Source organism: Natator depressus, chromosome 4, assembly GCF_965152275.1.
Source record: "Natator depressus isolate rNatDep1 chromosome 4, rNatDep2.hap1, whole genome shotgun sequence".
NCBI lineage: Eukaryota > Metazoa > Chordata > Testudines > Cheloniidae > Natator > Natator depressus.
Window position 1 is genome coordinate 31,204,502 of NC_134237.1, and position 23,162 is coordinate 31,227,663.

The 23,162-nt window shown below is 38.2% G+C and overlaps 1 protein-coding gene across 1 annotated transcript in view; it reads right to left on the bottom strand.

Annotated features, from left to right (window-relative positions):
- TBCK (TBC1 domain containing kinase) overlaps positions 1–23,162 on the bottom strand; it is a 186,959-nt gene that overhangs the window by 108,695 nt on the left and 55,102 nt on the right. Inside the window, exons 6-18 of the mRNA XM_074950710.1 lie at positions 21,466–21,607; positions 20,369–20,429; positions 18,427–18,488; positions 17,570–17,631; positions 16,041–16,189; positions 14,697–14,835; positions 12,255–12,354; positions 9,957–10,006; positions 9,405–9,534; positions 8,278–8,376; positions 5,446–5,508; positions 4,432–4,558; positions 3,679–3,729 (exon numbers count right to left, since the gene is read on the bottom strand). Of these exons, the coding sequence (XP_074806811.1) occupies positions 3,679–3,729; positions 4,432–4,558; positions 5,446–5,508; positions 8,278–8,376; positions 9,405–9,534; positions 9,957–10,006; positions 12,255–12,354; positions 14,697–14,835; positions 16,041–16,189; positions 17,570–17,631; positions 18,427–18,488; positions 20,369–20,429; positions 21,466–21,607 (1,235 nt within the window). The remainder of the gene's footprint in view (positions 1–3,678; positions 3,730–4,431; positions 4,559–5,445; positions 5,509–8,277; positions 8,377–9,404; positions 9,535–9,956; positions 10,007–12,254; positions 12,355–14,696; positions 14,836–16,040; positions 16,190–17,569; positions 17,632–18,426; positions 18,489–20,368; positions 20,430–21,465; positions 21,608–23,162) is intronic.

Below are 23,162 nucleotides of genomic sequence, written 5' to 3' on the forward strand. Positions count from 1 at the left end.
GGCCTTGATTTCAGAGACCCTTCTAGCCGAAGTGATCACCACCAAGAAAGCAACCTTCCAAAAGAGAAGCAGCAGGGGGCACGATGCTAGTGTTTCAAAGCTGGAACCCAAGCTTTAAATGGAGGAAGTAGTCCAAGACACACTGAAGGGAAGAACAAGTTGGGGGGGGGGGAAAAGAGGGGATAGAGAGAGACAGAGAGAGATAGATAGATCATTGAGATGCATATCGAAAAGCGCTTCCACTTGGCCAGGTAGGTAGCCCTTGTGCATGGTTTTCTACTACCTAGCAAGAGCTACCTAACCTGTTTCGAACAGGCCTGTTCTTCTGGGTTCAGTCATGTAGCATTCATGCAGTTAGGTGCAGGGAGACAAGGTTCGGGTGAAGCAGTAAGCTGTGGTCTTGTGAGATTGGGTCCAGTCGGAGTGGGAGCAAGAGTTGGATTGCTATCGACAGATCCAGGAGCATGCCGAACCAGAGTTGACATGGCCATGCTAGGGCTATAAGAATAATTCTCACCTTGTCCTGCTTGACTTTTAGGAAGACGTTGTGAACCAGAGGGATTGGTGGAATAGCATGAAACAGGCAACCTGTCCATGGAGCAGAAAGGCCTTAGAGAGCGATTCCGGGCTGTGCATACATAGTGAGCAAAACTGACGGCATTTCCTGTTCTGCTTGGTCGCAAACAGGTCTACCTGGGGAGACGCCCACCTTTGGAAGATGAATCTGGTGACCTCCAGGTGAAGGGAACACTTGTGATGAGAGGAAACGGATCTGCTGAGATGATCCACCATTACATTCCGGGCTACTTGCTTGATGGTAGTGAAGGATGGGCTGGCTGGCTAAAACTGGATTCAGAAAGCCTCCTTCTCTGTGAAATATGTTCCTTCCTGCTGCCTAACAGGGAAGGATGAATGTCCAAAAAAGAGATGTGAGCAATATTACTGCAGTTGCTCTTGCCCTCCGTAATGACATCTCTTTGTGGCTAGGGTATAAACCCCAACGAACGTAAACTAAGTCCTCTATGCTCAGACAGAATTCTGTAACCATGAGGCCCTTCTTATAGTCACAGCTGATGCCATAATTCTGGAGAAAGTGTCTGACGTGATCAGAGCCAAATGCAACAGCGTTTTGGCCACCCGATGGCCCCCTGCAATAAATGCATTAAACTCTTCTTGGAGGATTTCATTAACTCATCTGCAAATATGGACATAGTATCCCAATGGACAAAGTCATATTTAGATAACAGCGCCTGCTGATTTGCAATACACATCTGTAATGATGAAATAGAGTAAATTGTTCTCCCCATCAAGTCCAGCCTCTTAGACTCTTTGTCCTTAGGCGTGGACTTGTATCTCCCCAGCTGTAATCTGTTATTCACTGCTGTCACAAAGAGAAAGTTTGGGAATGGATGGGAATACAAACACTCAAAGCCCTTCATAGGGACATAATACCATTTCTCAGAATGCTTTGTGGTAGGTGGGATATTCTAAGCGTCATATAATCGGTAGAGCCATCTTCCCTGGAGCTAAGGACTGGAGAATATCTAGCAATTTATGCATATTCTCCTGCACAAACTCAGCCTGAATACACAAGGCAGAAGCCATAGGCTTCAAGAGGTCCTGGCATGACATCTTCAGGGACAGGAGAAGAGTCCGGTACCATGGAGTCAAGCAGTGAGGAAGAAGAAGGGAGCAGGATGAATGGAGGTTCCTGAGGGAGAACTTTGTTCCTGTATGATAGGATCAGGCTGGAGCAGCTCAGGAGGAATGACTGTGTCTGAAATAGAGGTGGCTCGGGAAGACAGACTGCAGCCAGGATTGGTGACCTTGCCCCAGAATGGGTCAAAGAACGGGATCTTGCAGACTGAGGAATGTCCCAAAAATTCCAAGAAGGCCAATGGGAATAAGGGTAAGACATTAGTAGTCACTAGGTACTAGACCAGGAGTGTCTACCCCTGCTGCAGGAAAGGTGCAGATCTTAGTACCAATAGTGAACTGAGGGTAGGCTTAAGGACTTCCAAGAGCATTGCTTGCAAGGTGAGGGAGAGGAGGAAGATGACTCTGAACTTGATCTTGATATGCGCTTGACATCACACAATGGTAGCAGAAGAACCACCCCTAACGGAGCAAGCAAATGACCAGCCTTGTCCAAAAACCATTAGAGATAGTATTGATATGGAGGATGGACGAGCAGTTGACGCCTTCAGTACTGAAAGAAGCATCGCACTTCCACTCAGTACCAGAGCAAACAATGGTGCAGGAGCAGAGACTGGTACCAATCCCCAAAACAGTGTCAGTGCGAAGGGAATGTCTGCACTGCTGGACCCATGAGTGCTTAAAAGGAGGATGACCTCAAGTCTGTACCGAGATTTACATGTTGTAGAACATGTTGCTGATGAATGAGACAACTCTGTGACCAAACCAGACAGCACCAAGGACACAGCAGAAAAAGCAGCGGCAGCCATGCAGGTGAATGCTCTTGGATTATTGGGGAATCAGGAACAGAAAGGCAGAGCAAGTCAGATGCCACCTGATATGCCAATGGCATAGAGACAGTTATTGCTGACACCAGTGCCATCAGTAGACGCCCCATGGTCAGGACCAGAGTTGATGGTACGGTATCCAGCTGATCTTGGCATGGTACTGGGGCGCAGTTACACAGCCTAGCTCTATCCTTTGTCCCCGAGGAATCACAGTGCCGGTCAGCACTCCTCTTAGAAGACGAAGAGGAATATCCCTGAGTCCTGCTATGGCCTCAGTCCATTTTAGGGGACCGCTTCCTTGGAGAATAAGAGGAAGGAGAATGATTCATCTTCCTAATAGGGGAAAAGTGACCTCAAATCTGGAGCAACATCTTGGGTTGGTTCCGAACGGTTCTGTGGCACTGGACAAAGTGACGAGTGATGAAATGGGCCTCGTGGCCTGCTCCATGAGGTGCTGCTTAACAAGCCCCTCACCACTTGCATTCTCTTATTTAAATGACTTGCAGAGAGAGCACCTTTCATTAATGTGTCCCTCTCCCAGGCGCAGTAAGCACACATGATGGGCAATATTTAAAACCTGGTCAGGGCATCCCACCAGGCTAAAGACTGCTGCTAACGAAAAACCTAAGGTGGTACTACTAAGCTGCTAACTAACTATGTACAGAAAACTCCAAAAATACTGGACAGAAAGAAAGTTGAGGTAAATACCACACAGAATGCTCCGAATCAAACACGGGACATGAAAAGGAACTGAGGGGAGTCCGAGAGGCACCAACCTTAAACAGCCAGGGGAAAGACAAACCAGAAGGCACAAGAGGCAGCCCTATGAGTACTACTAGACAAAGTTTTCTGACTTTGGTGCACTGAGCGTGCACACACTTGAGTGGAATACACATCTGCAACCACTCGAAGAAGAATAAACGTTCTCAGTATCTGCAAGTGAATCTGGAAATTAGTTTGCGAGTTAAAATGATTTAAAAATAAATCCTTCAGGAAAATTTAGCACTGGGCAACAGACCATTTGTTCCGAATGATTTTAGCTTCAAACTTCCCTTGTAGTTAAAACTCACTGAAATCTTGTTTATACCTGTTTGTGATATATAATGTGGTATACATAGCACGTGTGTACATACTGTATGTGTGGGCACACGAGGCGGATGGAGATATGGTTTTATCCTAGAGAGAAGGTACTCACCTTCATTGTTAAAATTCAAGTACAGAAATGGTGCACAAAGTGAATCAAGACCTGAGGGAAGAAAAAAATGCAAAGAAACTATGAAAAGCTTCTCTTTCACTATCATAACACATAAGATAAATGCATTCATTTATCAGCGAGACTTACATATTTAAGATGGATTAAGACACCTCTAATGTTACCCTTAATGTACTATACAGAGAAAAAATATGAAAACTGCAGGCAAATAAAAATATTTTAAAACCTAGAAGTACAGCACTTAGTAGATTATTTGGACTTTTTCCAGTTTCATCACAGTTTTCAGGAATGCTCCAGCAAATTACTCTAAAAAAAAAATCTAACTTAATAACTGTTCAGTGCAGTTTAACTTTGCACTAAATAGCATTAGCCAACAGAACATTTTAAAAACAAAGTGTATGAAGTTTAAGGAATGCTAAAATGCACAACGAAAGATCAATTTTTATAAAACACAACTGAGGCAAATTTACATTACAAATAGAATGGAATATATAAGAATACTAAATTTTCAGTAATTCACAGATATATTCTCCAGACATTTCTATATTGACATCTGTAAATGAACAACTGAATCGAAGTTCAAATTCTCCTGAACAAAAAAAAAGAAATAGACAAAAGAAGTGTGTGTGTTTGGTTTTGATCTACTTAGGAAGTGTCTATATATTTTAAAGTAAATCTTCCCTTTTGTACAGATTTCCAACTGAATGGTTAAACTTACTAACATGTTGAACGCACCTTGCCAGTACACAAGATCAGGATGGGAAACTACCCAGGCCTTTAATACCCGTCTAAACTTTGCATGACCCTCTGGTGATGACAGCAGCTCATCGTACTGATGACAGCGAGGAATATCAACCTCAATCTGCAATACAGACAAGCATAAAAAAAAAAGAACAGGGATATTTGAGGTGGCACCACAGAAATTCCACAACATTGACAGAACTGGAATGCAGCCAATGCATTTAGGTCAAACCACCAACATAAACATAATCTGTTTTCTTCCTCACCTTCCGAAACAGAACTGGGGGAAAAGGGAGCATTCCATGAGCTGCACACACAGATTAAAAATATAAAACAACTCTTGAAATACAGCTCCTTCCCCTCAAAAATAAAAAGGGCATTTTTTGCTGTACTGATTTCTAGCTCAACTCTCAAATTGCGTCTCTCAGGATGCTAATGTCACTTTGTTCTTTATTATAATAAAAGGCCCAATTCGATGAAAAAAATTTCTTGGGCTAGTTGAAAAGCCATTTGGTAGGACTTTAGCAATTTACCATTTGACAGAACTTCTCGGAGAACCTAACTAAACAGGAACCCATTTTCGCCAAGTACTGCGTGCCTTCAGCGTCAGTTGAAGCCGATGGGATTTGGGGATGACGTGTGTCTTTCAGAATCTAAATCCAAGGTGCATAATAAGTACTGAGGGGAAAGGGACTTTTTTTTTTTAAATGTTTGCTAGGTTGTTTATGACATCTTTACCTTTGTTGTTTCAAAATACTGTTTTTGACTCAAATGCAAGATTTCATTTTATGTATTTGTTAAATTTGTGTTACTATTGTTTGTTTTTGGTGGCCCTCCAATTTGCTTTGTGCTGAACAAACATATTACAAAACTGGGAGAAAAATTTTTAATATTAAATAATAATCAGCAGCATCAGCTGCAGTAAAACAGTTGACTTACAGTTAATAGGAGGAAAAACCTTTGGCACTATCTTAAGTGACAGTACTTGAAACTAAAAAGGAATCTTACTTGTCTATCTGTAGGAATTGGAGTGTCCTTATCAATGGCATCATACTTTGCTTGAATGGCACCCTAAAGTGTAAGAAGAACATGTTAAATAAACAAAAAAAGCCCTTACAATATATAGAATCATAGAAGTGTAGGACTAGAAGGGACCTCAAGCAGTCTTCTAGTCCAGACCACTGCACTCACAGCAGGACTAAGTATTATCCTGACAGGTGTTTGTCATCCAAAGATGGAGATTCCACAACTTCCCTAGGCAAGTTATTCCAGTGTTTAACCACCCTGACAATTAGGAAGTTTTTCCTAATGTCCAACCTAAATCTCCCTTGCTTCTTGTCCTATCCTCAGAGGTTAAAGAAAACAATTTTTCTCCCTCTTCCCTGTAACAACCTTTTATGTACTGGAAAACTGTTATCATAACCACCCCTCAGTCTTTTCTTCTCCAGGCTAAACAAACCTATTTTTTCCAATCTTCCCTCATACATCATGTTTTCCAGACTTTTAATCATTTTTGTTGCTCTTCTCTGGACTTTCTCCAATTTGTCCATATATTTCCTGAAATGTGACACCCAGAACTGGACACAATACTCCACCTGAAGCCTAATCAACATGGAGTAGAGCAGAAGAATTACTTCTCGTGTCTTGCTTACAACAGTCCTGCTAATACATCCCAGAATGATGTTTGCTTTTTTTGCACTGTTGTCTCATATCTAACTTGTGATCCACTATGACCCCCAGATCCCTCTCTGCAGTACTCGTTCCTAGGCAGTCATTTCCCATTTTGTATGTTTGCAACTGATTGTTCCTTCCTAAGGAGAGTACTTTGCATTTGTCCTTACTGAATTTCATCCTATTTACTTCAGACTATTTCTTCAGTTTGTCCAGATCATTTAAAATTTTAATCCTACCCTCCAAAGCACTTGCAACCCCTCCCAGCTTGGTATCGTCCACAAACTTTATAAGTGTACTCTCTATGCCATTCTCTAAATCACTGATGAAGATATTGAACAGAATCGGACCCAGAACTGATCCATGCAGGACCCCACTCAATATGCCCTTCCAGCTTGATGGTTAACCACTGATTACTCTCTCGGAATGGTTTTCCAACCAGTTATGCACTCACGTTATAGTTGCATCAAGGTTATATTTCCCTAGTTTTTTTATGAGACGGTCATGTGAGACAATATCAAAAGCATTACTAAAGTCACGATATATCTCATCTACTGCTTCCCCTCCTATCCACAAGGCTTGTTACCCTGTCAAAGAAAGCTATCGGGTTGGTTTGATGCCATTTGTTCATGACAAATCCATGCTGACTGTTACTTATCACCTTATTATTGTCTAGATATTTGCAAATTGATTGCTTAATTATTTGCTCCATTATCTTTCGGGGGTACTGAAGTTAAGCTGACTGGTCTGTAATTCCCCAGGTTGCCCTCATTCCCCTCTTTATAGACTGGCACTATACTTCCCTTTTCGGAATCTGTCCTGTCTTCCATGACTTTTCAAAGATAATAGCTAATGGTTCAGATATCTCCTCTGTCAGTTCCCTGGTGACTTGAAGACATCTAACTTGTCTAAGTAATTTCTAACTTGTTCTTTCCCTATTTTAGGCTCTGATTCTACCTCATTTTCACTGTCATTAAGTTAGATGTCCAACTGCTACCAAACTCATTTAGCACTTCTGCCATTTCCACATTTTGTGTTATTGTCATCTCCCCCGGCCCCCACTGAATAACAGATCTACCCTATCCTCTGTCTTCTTCTTGCTTCTAATGTCTTTGTAGATGTTTTCTTGTTATCCTTTATATCTCTAGCTGGTTTAATCTCATTTTGTGCCTTTATGATTTTGTCCCTACATACCTGTGTTATTTGTTTATATTCACCCTTTGTAATTTGACCTAGTTTCCACTTTTTGTAGAACTCTTTTCAGTTTCAAATCATTGAAGATCTCCTGGTCAAGCCAGTGTGGTCCCTTGCCATACTTCCTATCTTTCCTACACAGTGGGACAGTTTGCTTTTGTGCACTTAATAATGTCTCTTTGAAAAATTGCCAGCTCTTTTGAACTGTTTCCCCCCTTAAACTTGCTTCCCATGGGATCTTATCTTACCTTAAAAGAGCAATGGACCTAATATATCTGGACTGTCCAGAAGAGGTTTGCACAGTCCAAAACACATGTTTTTTGGGGAAAACCCAGGACTGGGAGTATGGTGGGGTCACCCTGCAAGTAGTAACCAAGGCTGCTGGAAGCCAGACTGTGGCTGGTGTTTGCTGACAGGCTGCTGGGGTCAGAGCTATTGGACCAGGACTGTGGATATAAATAGACACTCAGGATATGACCTGCATGCTGTTTGGCTGTTTGTAAATAGCCTAGGTTGGGAGCTACAGCAGAAAAGCATTGAGAAGCACCCCAGGTTGCACGGCAAATAGTGACACAACCCATCACTGGTCTGAATTGAACCCCGGAATGTCATAGTGGGATGGAAAGGAGATTTTTTTTTCCCTCAGAGTTTTTATTTTTTTTTAAGCCCTTGTTGATTGGGGAGGAGATTGCTAAATGTATTTGTTGGAGTTATAATAATAATATATTGTTTTTAAACAACAGTGGCTTTTTTAAATATTGCCAAGGATGCCTAGGCACTTATCTTTTTTGGAAAAGTCAAAAATAAACTAAAACCCAGGCAAGTTCAAAATTCCTTGACTGTACAGAAAGGAAATCATGAAGTGAAGCAAAAATTGCCCCAACGTATTTATTCACATAGTTTCAAATATTCTTCTCATTTCATTGTTCCCTAGTATCTGTAATTAGTGTGAATCATCCTCTCTCTTACTCTTACCTCAACACCCAGCAGGGCAGCCCAGGTTAAACCTCTCATAAGTGGAGGAATGTCAACTCTGGCTTCCTTCCAGACTTGATTTTTTTTGTATGGATAAGCCTGCAAAAACAAAAACAAAACAAAAACAAAAACAAAAAACAAAAAAACAAAAAAAAAAACCCCACAACTTCCTTGAAATGAACAAGATCCTTCCTTTAGGAAAAATTTCTCGGCCACTGGAGACAAACACAGTAAATCTGCTTATACTTAATTAATGTATACAAATTTTACAATCTAAAAGGGGTGCAATTCCTCTCTAAAAGACAAGGATTAAACATCTACTTTTATTGATTCAGATAATCCAGTCCAACACCTTTTTACAGGAAAGGAAGTGCCTATCATGTTTTGTTACATTTGAAAGGTTTAAATATAAGTAATATCTGCAGAGTTTCTAATTTCTTCTGCATTAAGTATTCCTTTTCATAGTATATATACACCTGACTTCTTGAAAAATGTCTCAGAGTTAGTGCAATACTTATTACAATGTGTAAAAAAAATCTGAATGAACCCATCACTTATCTCATGAGTACTTATGTGTATTCTTACACACATGTGCCACACGAAAATGTGTACAATCATATTGCTGAGAAAATTCAAAATACCCCGGCATAAGAATAAACCTCTCCCCCTCCACAGTGATATCACAGTTTTGACTAGTTTGAATGTGCAAGACCAGTGTTCAGTCCAGAATGTGCAATGCAAAAGTGTTACTGTCCTACCTGAGGCTACACCACTTATGTTTAATTTGGTAGCTGTGTGCACTGCCCACTGCTGTTAGAAAATATACGAGATGCTTCAGTGTCCTCTCTCATATGCAACTGTGTTTACAGTAATGACTCATTTTATTTCTATTTTTAAGGCCTTTCTTATTGTAGGGGTTTCTAGAATTGCCTCTTCTTTTTGTAGTTTCTCCTAACTCCTATTTTCCCTCTTCTCTTGGATTCACTTCTGCATCTAGTCTCTTCTATTTTCCTCTCTCCTTACTCTCTCTCACTTCTCTGCTTCCACTTGCAATTGCTTAGTTCTTTAGTTAATCCATTCGATTAATGGATAACTGAGGTTATTGCAGTACTGTTAAGAATCCATACCTTCAGTAGCCTGTCAAATAGAACAATTCTGTGTAGCTGGTACTCTGTGTCCCTCTCTCGGATGATCAGAGGAAGATTGGTCGCTGCAGATAGCTCATTATTACTGTTTGAATGGGGTAAATTTGACTGCCTGGAATAGAGTGAGAAAAGAGGTGAAGACTGGCTAAATAACAATACATGCAATTAGATGTAAAAAGAAGAATGTATAATGGAAAGTGTTTTTAAGTTAGAAAACAATTTTGAAAGGAGAAGTTACTATCTACTGATCAGCATTTGTGCACTCAGTGCTATACAGTAAATACCAAAGTCCAGATTTGCAAGACCAGGTAACTAAAGTTACACTTCTCAGTTCACATTTAGACACCTAAATAAGCAGACCTATTTTCTGAAGTGCTGAGCAGACAGCAGCTCCTATTGGCTTCAGGAATCTAAATAGGATATAGGAGGTTAACACGAGATTTCTCTTTATGAAAACCTTGGTCCAGTCGTGCAATATTCCGCTATAATAGAAACCACCAGTCAAAAATAATTAATGCTATTATATATACTTACTCGTCCTCAAGCAATGGATAAAATGCTTCTCCACCAACATCTTTCAGTCTCTGAAATTAAGATTAAATAAAAGTATTTAACATCAAAATGCTTCTCAGTACCTTAACTGGTACAGTTGAGGAATATGAAAAGTATTAACTTAGAACTAGTCACTTTTAACTGTTTGTACTAATATTTGCCTAAATATTAATTTAGTTCTGATAAAGAAGGAATGTCCACCCTTAAATGATAAGTAGCATGCAAAATTTAATAATATGACTCTTAAAAAAAAAATCAATGGAAGCCATTCTGTTTACACTTTGAGCAACTCTGAAAATTAATCCTGTTCACATAAACATCCCCACATATTAATAGGTTAACACTGTTAAATGGCTGGTTTTTTTTCTTTGACAAGGACTTTGATTCAGGTAGTTACAAACCAACAACAGAATCTGGTACTTCTTGTTACATAAAAATTAAAATTATGCTAATTAAATCTCTTTTAGTAATGACATCTGAGAGACAGACAGTAATAGAGACGTTCTGGGGAAAGGTGACAGGCAGGCGAGACGGAAGTTTATAGACATCTTCAGTTCAATGTGCTTAAAGTTTAATACCATCTTCCCTGTAGTGTTCTGTTATGCAGGTCAATCTCTAACTTGAAGCTATAGTGCCATCTCCCCTGGGGATTGACAGAGCAGTTCAGAGTCTCAGTTCACTCATCACTGATCCTTTTTTTATTACAATCATTGTGCTCTGTTCCATGAGTTGTGTTTGGAAGATTCCAAAAGATAAATATAAATCTTTCAACTAACACTGCAAGTTTGGCTAAGAGATTAGCAAGATTCAGGTTAGTATCCTCTCAAAAATGAAAGCTCTGTATATTTATCCACTACTGCATTTGTATCTGTAGGCACAGATATTTGATTTTATATGCCAGAAACTCACCCCACTGCAGTTGCTGCATGTTGTAATAAAACACTTATTTGATCAGTTTTCATGTATTAATGTAAAATAGTGCAGTTTTGTTGCTTCATCAGCATGTTTTTATGTGGAGTGCACAGACTTGATTACCTCATGCTTCATTTCCTGTAACACTCTGGAAAGTAAAGGATTCAAGCCAAAATGGACCAAAATTTTGAGTTATCCATTTGTAACATCCATTTAATTTTTGTATGGCATCTTCCCTCAAACTAATACTGGATACTATTTATTGCTTTAAATACAAAATACCAATTGTGCAGCGTTAACATAGAACTCTAAAATAAAAACCGCATGTGAATGAACACGTAAACTGACAATGAGAAAAAACAACATTTCAGTAAGAAATATGGTAAACCCTGCAATCAGCAATCACCCGAAGCACCCTAACAATAATTTGATTAGTTATTGTTTAATCAATGTGGTTTTCTAATGGAGGTGAAACAGAACTATATTCAGTAATTTTGAGGGAATCTTTGAGGTGATCTCTTAAAACCGGTTGCCTAACAGCTGCAGACTTGTTTCAAGTTTCCAAAGACTGAGGTGAAACCATGGGAAACTCAGCAACCGTAGTAAACATGGCATTTAGTAAAGTCGGCTGATCTGAGACAGAAATGAAACTTCTGAAAGATGTATCATTTGAAGCAAAAATAGATAACTCGTTCTTTATTATTAACTTAAGCCACCACTGGATGTCACAATTACCCAGTAAAAACATAGCTACTGCAACATAATGCACCGAGTAGCACACACAAAACAAAAAAAAACCAATTCAGTAATTTCTCCCAGACAAAATGGTTTCTTTTTTATTTTATATCTAATTCAGAATCTAATTAACTTGGGGCAAGGAGTTTTCCACTGGATCCAGAGCAGCCAAATGTCCAGGAGAGAATGCCTGAAATGGTATTTTGAAAGAACAGCAGCACTTGTTCTCTTACATTCTTTCAAATATAAACTGTTTCTGCAATTGAGTTACAAGCAGCTAAGAAGGTATGCAGTATTGTTTTAGCCATGTCCATTTCAGGATATTAGAGAGACAACATGGGTGAGGTAGTATCTTTTACGGGACCAACTTCTGTTGGTGAGAGACACAAGCTTTTGGCTTACACAGTGCTCTTCTTCAGGTCTCGGAAACGTACACAGAATGTCACAGTTAAATGTATTTAGTAAAAAGTAAAATGTATGTAGCTGTGACACTCTGAGTACATTTGCCAGCTCTGAAGAAAAACTCTGTAAGCTTGGAAGCTTGTCTCTCTCACCAACAGAAGCTGGTCCAATAAAGGTACTACCTTCTCCCCCTTGTCTCTCTCTAGGCAGCAGGGAATGCATTTTGCTTACATTTCTGAGTTGACACAGCGACAGTATCACAGTTGTGTCATCTAGGAGAGAACTTCTATCTCGTCCTTGCCCAAAGCTCTCACCATCTTCAAACAAAAAGCTTCAAAGAGAAAGACAGAACCCCAATTCCTGGTTATTTTAAAGGACATAATAATATCGCATACTAAAAAACAAACAAACAAAAAGAGCAAAATTCTACAATAATCAGCTGTTTAACAACAAAAATAAAAAACACTAACTCCTAGAATTATACTGTACCGTACTCCTGACTACACTGAACTGCCTTCAAAAGCAGTGTGCAAAAAGCTAGTAATATTTGAAAAATTCTGAATGAAAAAAATCTTATTTCTCATGTTTTCTAGATACTGAACACATATTAGAATACCATTTACAGCTTCTTCAAAGCAGAACAGAACTAGATTAGCATTCCCTTCTGTTCCTCATCCTTGCACACAACATGATTAACAGGGGGAAATACACGAGCTTCTTGCATTGTGAGGGAAGGAGGAAATAAATATCTCTGTCATTCAAAAGGATCTTATAAGGTGTTTATCTGTTTGGCTGTAGCAGGGTAATTCTTCAGAACTATGGATACATCCAAATGAGGGTGATCCAACAGAATGAGTATTTTAGAACATACTGTACTGAGCTGATTTTCAAGAAACTAAGTTCACATGGATCTAGGCAGGCTATGGGCACAGGTGTAAGGCTCCCACCTTCTACACCAGAAGTCATGGGTTCAAATCCTGGGAGCACTTGGCCATGTAGTTTTTTTTTTTTCTGTGTTATACAGGACGGAGGTCAGACTAGATCACGATGGTCCCTTCTGGCCTTGGAAACTATGAATCTATAATACCAGATTCTCTATTTGCTTCTCACTAATGAGATGAAATTAGTATCTGCCCATTGAATGAAGAAATATTTAATCTTCAGTATAGATATTAATGGGACCAATTAAACTCAGAGGCAGAAATGTGTGTGTGTGTGTATATTTTATATATAAAAAAATAAAGAGAGAGAGAGAGATTACAATCCAAATAATACAGAAAGTCATTTAAATGTAAAAAATGTGACTAAAAACAAAAGGATTGAAGTGTGTTTTAATGGAGGCCAACTAACCCACAAAATGATTTTCATCACAAAAATTCTACTGCTTAAACACACTCTCCACCCCTTTCCCCACCCTGAAACTCTGGAAATTAACAGATAAAGAGCTGAGTCAGTTATCTGCTGTCATATAATCACTCATAAGAACAGCCATATTGGGTCAGATCAATGGTCCATCTAGCCCAGTATCCTGTCTTCTGAGAGTGGCCAGTGCAAGATGCTTCAGAGGGAACGAACAGAACAGGGTGATCTTGAGTAATCCATCCCCTGTCATCCAGTCTCAGATTTTGGCAATTGGAGGTTTAGGGACACCCAGAGCATGGGGTTGTGTCCCTGACCATCTTGGCTAATAGCCATTGGTGGACCTATCCTCCAGGAACTTATCTAATTCTTTTTTTAACCCAGTTATACTTTTGGCCTTCACAAATCCTCTTGCAACATGTACCACACGCTGACTGTGCATTGTGTGAAGAAATACTTTGTACGTATAGTTGGGGTTATTTTTTCTAGTGCGTGTTATTTTGTACTTATTACTTTGCACTCACTAAAATGTCACTCATCTCATGCCACCAACCAAACCCTAACTTTGTCGTTATCTTTTGCTCTGTAAAAATAAATATGCTGTTGGAAATACACAGCTGATTTTACATATTACTTAAATACCTAATCCTGCAATCTGATCTGCATGGGCACAGGGATCCACCCACTTATATTATATTGTAGGACCAGAGCCTAAACACATTGTAAAGATTTCAAAAAGGATATCGTTCCAGGGTACATTAAGTTATGTCATAATTCCATAAATCCTGCACAGTAGAATATTATTTTTTATGAAAAGAAAATGATTGATCGATCTCTGGTGAAATGTGTTGACTGTATGGGATTGTAGGTCTATGTAAATGTAAACAGAACTGGCAAGTTTTTATTTTAATTTACTATATTGTATAGTAACTAAATATGCAGCTTTTTGTACTGAGTAATGTAGCATAATTTAGTGTTATGGTATACTGGAAATGGATCATGTGATTAAGAAATGGAATCTTATAGCCTGTTGATAATTTGTATTTTGAACCTTCCAGACACTACTGCAAATTTTTCAGAGGCAATATTAAGTGTGGGTGGGTGGTGTAAAATCAACTGGGATAACAGTGAATGATAGTAGCTTATATGGGGAAGTGTTGAGGCTTTTACTATTGCTCAGGATGTTGTTTTCAAATTGCTCTCTGAAACTAAGAAGTTGGAACTTCTAAAAACACTTTTTTTTGGAAACATTATACTTCTCTGTCCACCCCTTTCCTCATGTTTCCATCCCCAGAAGTGTTTTCCTTTCCTTACTTGGGGAGCGTGCAGATGGGTGGTTTTGATCGAATGATTTCCTTGTTGACAAGTTCTTTCTCCAAGTCTCCTCCAGCCAAACACCAGAGATAATACACCTCTTCAATCGATCTTTCTGCTAGGTAGTCACAGTCTTCATCTATTAACAAAAGCCATATTAAAATGAATTACAGCTTTTTAAGCAGTTCATATTTTTCATAATCATTCTAAACACATTTTAGTTAGAAAGAGATTAGATTTGAAGGGTCATATGGCCTACTGCAGAGTTAGAAGAAAAGTGATCTTCCCATTGCAATATCCTAAAGCAAGGCTCATGGGAAGACAAAGGCAGCTGGACACACTATAGGGTTGTCTTGCATTCGAAAAAAAAAGTGAAAGAATGTCTGCAGTTTGATTTGGTGCCAGAAAACTGAACAAGTCAGAAAGTACACTGAGTGAAAGTGTGTTTTTTGCTTATTTTATCCATAATATAAAATTTATTTCTTTTCTACAATACAAAGAGCTAAGAGCAAACAGCAACCATTGAACCAGTGATTCACATTTAAAAGCCTCAATTTACCAAAATATTACATGCAGCACACACATGCTGGTACCGGCCTCAGCTTCAATTTTAACAATTGTAACTTTAGCTTCACAATATTAATAAACAAGAATATCCAAAATAAAAAGAAACTTCTGAGCTTATCGGAAAGGGTAATGGCAGCCCATTCACTCATGTGGGGATTTCAAACAAGGGTAAAAGAAAATCCCATCTCTTTTGAACATACTGTCAGGTAAGTGCAAAGTTTTAACATAGACTTTTATAAATGTAGCCTCTCCCACACAGATTGTGCTTTATAACAATTGCCAACAGCCTATAATTTCCACTACTTCCAACACCTGCTGCCTATGTAAATTTTAATAATGGAGCTACAGCCAACCTTCACATGATATGTCCAAGGAGCCCCGTCTGCAAATTACCACATAGTAATATGAAAAAAAAAAAAAAAAAAATCAGCACCTCAGAACCATGCTGAAAAACGTCATAAAAAAACCTCACCCTGCAGATCAAGGACAATGAATAGGTGACTATTATAGAGGATGATGCATAAAGTGAACAAAACACAGATCAGAGATACCCTCTCTCTGTCCTCTAGTGTCCCCACAGACACATAAGCCCTTAATACTACTCACTAATCATTAGGAAACAATAAGATCTTGCTACAAGAATGCAATATTAATACTTTAGCAATCTGTAAGCAGAAAAAAAAGAATCAATTCCTTCATGTTCTGTCCTCTACAGGCAACATTTTATTTATTTCCCTTTTCTCTCTGCCACACCCCATCCCTGCTACCCACTGTTACCTTTACACAGCTGAGTGATGTCCTCTGGAAGAGTTAAATTAGCACATCTCAGAGAGGACGAGAACAGACTGGCAGGTTTGTGGAAGGGAGGGTATACAGAGGCCACTTCACTGAACACATTGTCACACAGTAACTGGTCTGGAGTTGGCCTTGAGTAAAGCATTTTAAAAAGTGGAAAAAAGAACAGTAAGAAAAAAAAAGTAAAGCCCTTTTAAAAAAATCTAGCTAATATAAAAAAAATCAAAAGTGGTAAGATCGTGGACTCTCATATCACTAAAGAAATGTTCTTGTTAATCAAATCAAAATGTAAAGCTTCATATGGTAATCAGTTCACTGTGAGCCATTTTATTTACAATAATTCTGTATATTCTACATCTTACAGCCTATCTATGATCAAGCATTCTCAACCAAAGTTAGGCTCTTCTGTCTTTACTGAAGATATAAACTAATTAACAAAGGTAACGCAATGAGACATTCCAGTGTTCTTTTGGTCATAAATGAGATTTTTTTCACCTTTGGTTAGTGAGTAGCTCTATGCTGTACTTAAAATGTTTTTTTTAAAAGAGAGGTCACTCATGCCAGTGCACATTAGAAACAATGTGGATGAGATAGTATCATTTATTGGACCAATTTCTGTTGGTGAGACACACAAACTTTCAAGTTTACACAGAGCTCTTTTTCAGGTCACCCGAAGAAGAGCTCTGCGTAAGCTCTGTGAAAGTTTGTGTCTCTTTCTCCAACAGAAGTTGGCCCAGTAAAAGTTATTACCTCACCCACCTCTTCTTTCTAATATACTGAGACCAAGAATGCTACCAATCATGTTGATTATGGTACAGCTACAATAAACATCTCAAATTTCCAAAGAGGGAAAACCTGTCAACTTAAAAGTGACTAAATAGTTTACTTCCAAACACCAAGATTCAATCTTTCTTTTTTAAAAAAATAAAGCTCGTCTTTTACTTTTTATTAAAATAAAAATAATCTGGAGTCCTGATTCAAATAACTCATTTTTAGACATCAAGCATCATAAATGTGCATATTTCCCCTGTTCCCCAAACAAAGTTGATTAGTCTCAGTTCTGATTAATTACCCACAGCGCTTCATCCTGCAAAGCAATTGTTCCAAATATTTTTTCTTGGAGTTTAAAAGAAACAATCATATATGGTAAACAGCTCTATTGGATGGTCATTTTTGGTACTGTTCTGTTTAGTCATGGGCTGGGAAAACACAAGCCTGTTTGGAAAAATTACAGCAACAGGTGCTCTAATTCTGGTTTAATCTAACAGTATACTTTCACTTTTTACTCACAATATATTATTCCAACACATATAAAAGAAATGTTAAATGATGATGGAAAGTAGTACACAAGTAATAAATTGATGCATTACTATATGGATGAGCATACATGCATGCACTTTTATGTAACTCATGTCAATATTAATACTGAATGCAGTTCAGATTCATCTAGTTAATTCCTTTAGGCCCAGCAGAAGTATTCAATTTCCTGTAAATCTGGATTGACTATTTACCTTTTGGAAGGTTGAAATGTAAGGAATTTCTTCAGTAGAGCTATGGCATTTTCAGGAAGCTCCTAGAACATAAAAGGTGAAAAAAATAATAGTCAACAATTGATTACTACTACACTGATCCAGCAAGCCACATAAGCATACATGAAACTTTAAGTATGTAAGTAGTTTTACTGAAGTCAATGGAACTACATATTTACTTAAGGCTTTAGCTACTCTGTCATGAGTATAGTTTTTAGTTTGGACAAAACGTTCTAGAAGTCAGAATTAATATATTAAAGCCAAGATTTTCAAAACTGACTAGTGATTTTGGGTGTCCAATTTCAGAAGCCTCAAAACATGGGGCATTCTCGCCCCTGAAAAAAAATCATTCCACCCCTTTATAGTTTTTCAGTCCAGACACCCCAAAACTGAGCCACCCACAGTCACTAGTTGCTTTTGAAAATCTGGACTCAGCTGTGTAATTATATACCAATAGAATTATTACAGCATCGCGGATTAGCTCACCAGTCATTACAACACCAAAACCAGATTTTAAAAATCTGCATCACTTGAAGATGGGTCTTCTACTAATGTATCATGAGAGTCTGAAAAGTATTGTCTACATTTTATTTGGATTGTCAGTAATTTTGGGAAAGGATGGAGGTCTTCTGAATAGTGATGGCCCTACGCATTTCAGCATCTAAAGTCCAAACTGTCACTATAGTAAAAAAATACTATAGAAAATCAAAGTAATCAAATAAGTAACAAATCTTTTGGACTGAATTCACTTCAGCAAAGAAGAAAAAAGTATCCCATAAAATGTACAAACCAAATAATTTCAGTTAAGAAAACACTGATGAGTAGACTAGTTCACCAACCTTAATAATGTCCAGACAACCATGTTCTTCAGCTAATACGATTACAATGTCATCCATGCAGCCTATAAAATAGAACAGTAGGAAGAAGAAAGGTTATAGTGAAAAAGTGTTACTGTTTAAAAAGACACAAAGAAAGTTTCCTCTCCTCCCAATTTCTTAAAGCATTTATTTGACTGATTGGCTTTATCTCAAGTATCAGCAGGATAGCCGTGTTAATCTGTATCCACAAAAACAACGAGGAGTCTGTTGGCACCTTAAAGACTAACAGATTGATTTGGGCATAAGCATCTAAAGAAGTGGGTTTTTTACCCACAAAAGCTTATGCCCAAATCAATCTGTTAGTCTTTAAGGTGCCACTGGACTCCTCGTTGGCTTTATGGTGGCTCATCATAACAGCATCTGAGAGCTTTACAATTTCTAGGTTTTTTTCCTTTAAAAACAGGAATCCCATGAAATATCCCATGAATCCCCTCCACTGTGTGAGGTTTACACAACTCTTCTGGGAACCATAGACAGTATGTGTATGGGAGGCTGGTTAAGGTGAATCACTTAGTCTGTAAACACCTCCAGAGAGAAACCATGGCCTGGGGAGGCTTGCATATACTGGCTCAGATTGGGTTTTCCGGAGACCAACAGGCTTTTGGCATAAAAAGGCTGTGTTTAAACTGACTCAGGACCTTCTTTCTGATCCTACATACCAACAGGACCTGCTGTCCAATGGGGGCCCGGATCCTTGAGGAAGGATTGGACAGTCTTCGGCCTCCTTGAGCTCCAGAAGACTGCCAGGTGCCTCCTGATAGATTTAGTGTGTGTTTAGTCTGTGTATTGTTTTTATTATGCTTTCTTCATAATACTTTCACCTTAAGAATAAATGTGTTTATTTAGAAAGAACTGTGTGGTAACTTGTCACTGCCCACAATATACTGTTCATAATCCTCAGGGAGAAAGCAAAGCACAGGTGCTGGCCTTTAGACAAACTGACTTGCTGGGGATATCACAGTGTAAGACAGGGACCTGGGCTGTCTTAAAACCCAACTCAAAGACAGGTAAAGGCTAGAGACCTGACTAGGCTCTCTTGGAGTGGACCATGGTGAAGAGGAATACAGGTGCATTCTCAAACAGTGACAGCTTCCATGGGTTTTATTTTGTGATCTAATAACTATTCAAAATAGTGAGAGATTTCGAAAGAAAACAATTTGTTGAAGAAAAAGGATATTTGCGTTAACAGTAGTTAACCTTACAGGTACTGCAGTCAGCTTTAGACCAATTTAACATGCGTCCTCAGGTCTCAATTTGAGGACCTGCCTCTTTTCCCTCACACTTGATCGTTCCCAGGCCAGTCTGTCGCAGCACTACTTTGCTGCAGGTCTTTCTTTTTAAAGAAGCTTGAATGGCATTTCAAAAACTGCTAGTCTTTCTACGAGCCTCGTCTCATTCAAATCACGCTTACACCTCCATGTCTACAGCACTGTTGACAAATTAAAAAAAAGAAGGACTATATTAATCTGGAACTAGCAAGACATGCCTGTCACTGCCTGAACAGTTATCTTTCCATTCAATCCTTTATCTGTTTAGTGTCTTGCATACTTATATCTTTGGCACAGACACCGTGTTCTTGACTTGTTCATACCAAGTAACAAATAACCATCAGAACTGGCTCCTCTCAGCAACTCCTCCTCTACCCCACCATTCACCACTCATTCAACACACTACAAGCACAATGCTCCTTTGCTGTGCATATCTGGCAGGCAGTTGCTGCTGCTCCCCTATACCAGCTCAAGTGAAGCTGCTAGATGCCCATGATCTTTCCAAAATTACATCTCCAAAATTAATTTATCTTAGGCCTGTGCATCCTGAGCTTACTTATCGCCCTAGTTACAGACTTATTTGGGAAGTTAGGAAGGCCAGCACTGAACCCTGTACTTACATTTAGGTCACTCACCTAATGTAAGCAGAAGTTTTAGTTTTTCAGCTATATCCAAGCTCTGGAACAGTTTTCTACCCTAAATGGAATAGAAAATTATGTCAACAGTTAAATGTCAATCTGTCACAAGTACATGCCCTGTGCAACTTTAGGTATATATAAAGAAAATCAGAGTCAGCATGTAGCTTTTAGAGCTCTTAGAAAAGTTAGCTGTCAGACGGTAAGCAACTCTCAACCTTAACTATAGCAAAGCTACCATTCCACTATCATGACCGTAAGGTTTACTTTTGTTTGTTTGTTTACCTTTTGGGGTTGCTGTTTTTTAAAACAAGAAGTAAATTCAGGGAGGTGAATGAGCTTTCTTAATGTATTTGATTTTTTTCTTTAACTCAAAAAGAATAGGATTTTAAAAACCACACACATTACCATGGAAATATTGTGTAATCTTTCACATCACTATGAACAACTACAATTAAGATTTAGTTTTTAATGTCTATGACAAATAGTCATAGTTTGCTCTTATATAGTGGCTTTCAACTAATGTTATTCCAATTTTACACAGGAGGAAGCAATTCAAAGAGGTTAAATAACTTGTCTGAGGTCACAGAGCAAGTTAGCAAAGCAGGAAACCAAAGCTAAGATTCCTGATTTCCAATGGCTTGTTCTAACCATTGGATTCCACTGCCCTAACAATGCAATTCAGATAACTTAAATACTGTTTAATGTAATAGGATTAAAGACAAACATTTTTACTGTCTGAATAATAGTACATCATCATCTTTGTGATAAAGAAGTCCAATTTATCATGTATAGTTAGTGAAAACTAAGTAGCTGGAATTTATCTGAAGTCACCAAGCCAACAGGCAACATCTTCTGTTTAAATCCATGACACCATACAGGAACTCAATGCTTTGGTAACAGGATGAGTTTTCCCAGTGTTATGCTCTAATAGTAAGCATCGTTCGTATCCACTGAATAGTTATTGTTAATTTAACCATTACTTGCGAAACAGCTTTTCTTGAGTTGACATAGGTACGAAGTGAAAACACATGTACACGAAATTCTTCACTGAGTGTCATATAATAAAAACACACAAGAATTATTCAGTAACATACCACACAAAGCTCAAATAATATAATACCAAGAGACCACACGTCTGATTTAGGGCCAGAGGGCAGCAGCTTCTCACACTGAGTGTGATCACTAGGTTTGACAAATCCCTGTGCAATTACTTCAGGTGCCAGGTATGATGGGTACCTATAACAATGCAACAAGAATTTGTACATTAAGACATTTGTCAACTACACTAGTCAAAATAAGTTCTTGTACTGAAAAAAACTGGATAAAAGCAAACTCACTAAAAGTGCACAGCAACTTAGAATGCCCAGAAAGCATAGTAGGTCAAACTGTGCAGACAGAGCTACTGTAATATCTACTATATGAAAAATCCATTTTTTCTTTATACAAGTGTTTTTTGTGAGGAGTGAATGGTAGCAACATTTAAAAAAAAAAGTGTCCTACACAACACAGAAAATGTTCATTAAACTTTACCATATGCTTGTATTTAACCTAATATTACAAGTGCTTTTTCAGTATGTGTTCTTCCTTGTTGATTTCTTTATAATGTTATATCATTCCCAATATTTAGTTCATATCCATCAAACAACTTTTAAGTTAATTTAGCAACAGATGGAAAATAAACCAAATAAAAAACAATGGCCTCAACAACTCATCTTAATTTTTTTCCATTTAAAGCTTGTTCAGTATGAATCAGCCATAGATAGTACAATACTTAAAACTGAGAAGTCAACTTTTTGGGGTAGAGAGGCCATAGCTGCTGATGTATGTAGCTGCAGAAGCCAAAGGTCCATTGTTAGTTAAAAAATGTCCCAAAGATTACAAGGCGTCAAAAGAAGCCTGACTACAGAAGCTAGAGAGATACTGAAGTGAAACAATTTCATTTTGTGTGTACAAAAAGAGATACATATAGAGGAAGTTACTAATAAGGACAAAGGGGAAAAAACAAGGGGGCAACAGAGAATGAGACCATAAAACTTTGAGGACCAATATAATTCAGAAATTGAAGAAACCGTTCTCTCACTTACAGGGAACTACAAAAGATTTTGAAACAATAGGTTCTTGGAATGTGAACATGGAAGAAGCAACCAGGGGGGCAGCCCTCCTCACGCAAAGAAGAATTGGTTGCAAATCTGAAGGTAGAGGACCATAGACAAATTGCTAAAGATGAGTCCAAAAGAATAATGCCAGTATGTTGGGACAAAGAAAAGCTAAGACACAAAATGAATTACACATACCAAGGGGCATAAAAGAAGTTATATTCATATATTAGGAGTAAGAGAAGATAAGGAAAAGCAGAGGACCACTACTTATTGGGGAAGGAGAACTAATACTGGACAACACCAAGATATCTTTTTCTCACTCATGGGCACATCAATACATGAAACATTACCCAGAAAAATGAAGTGATCAAGTAACATGGAAAAAAATAAAAATGAACCAAAATAAATTTGCAGATGATCAAAACAGAAATTTTAGGCAAGTTAAAAGTAACTTAAATCTTAATATCTAAGGACACTTTTAGAACTAGAAATTGCGGTTTATTTAAGCTGACCAACTGGTTTATTGTTAAAGTATTTGGCTAAATGGTGGTGAAATTATGTGAGATTTGCCTTGCCATCACAGTTACTCTCAAAAGGTTAAAGTTTAAAATTGTATTGTTAATTAACTTTTTTTTAAACTCTGTGTTTGAAAAAAAATGATGAAACTGTGGGTGAAAAAAATTCCTTAATTA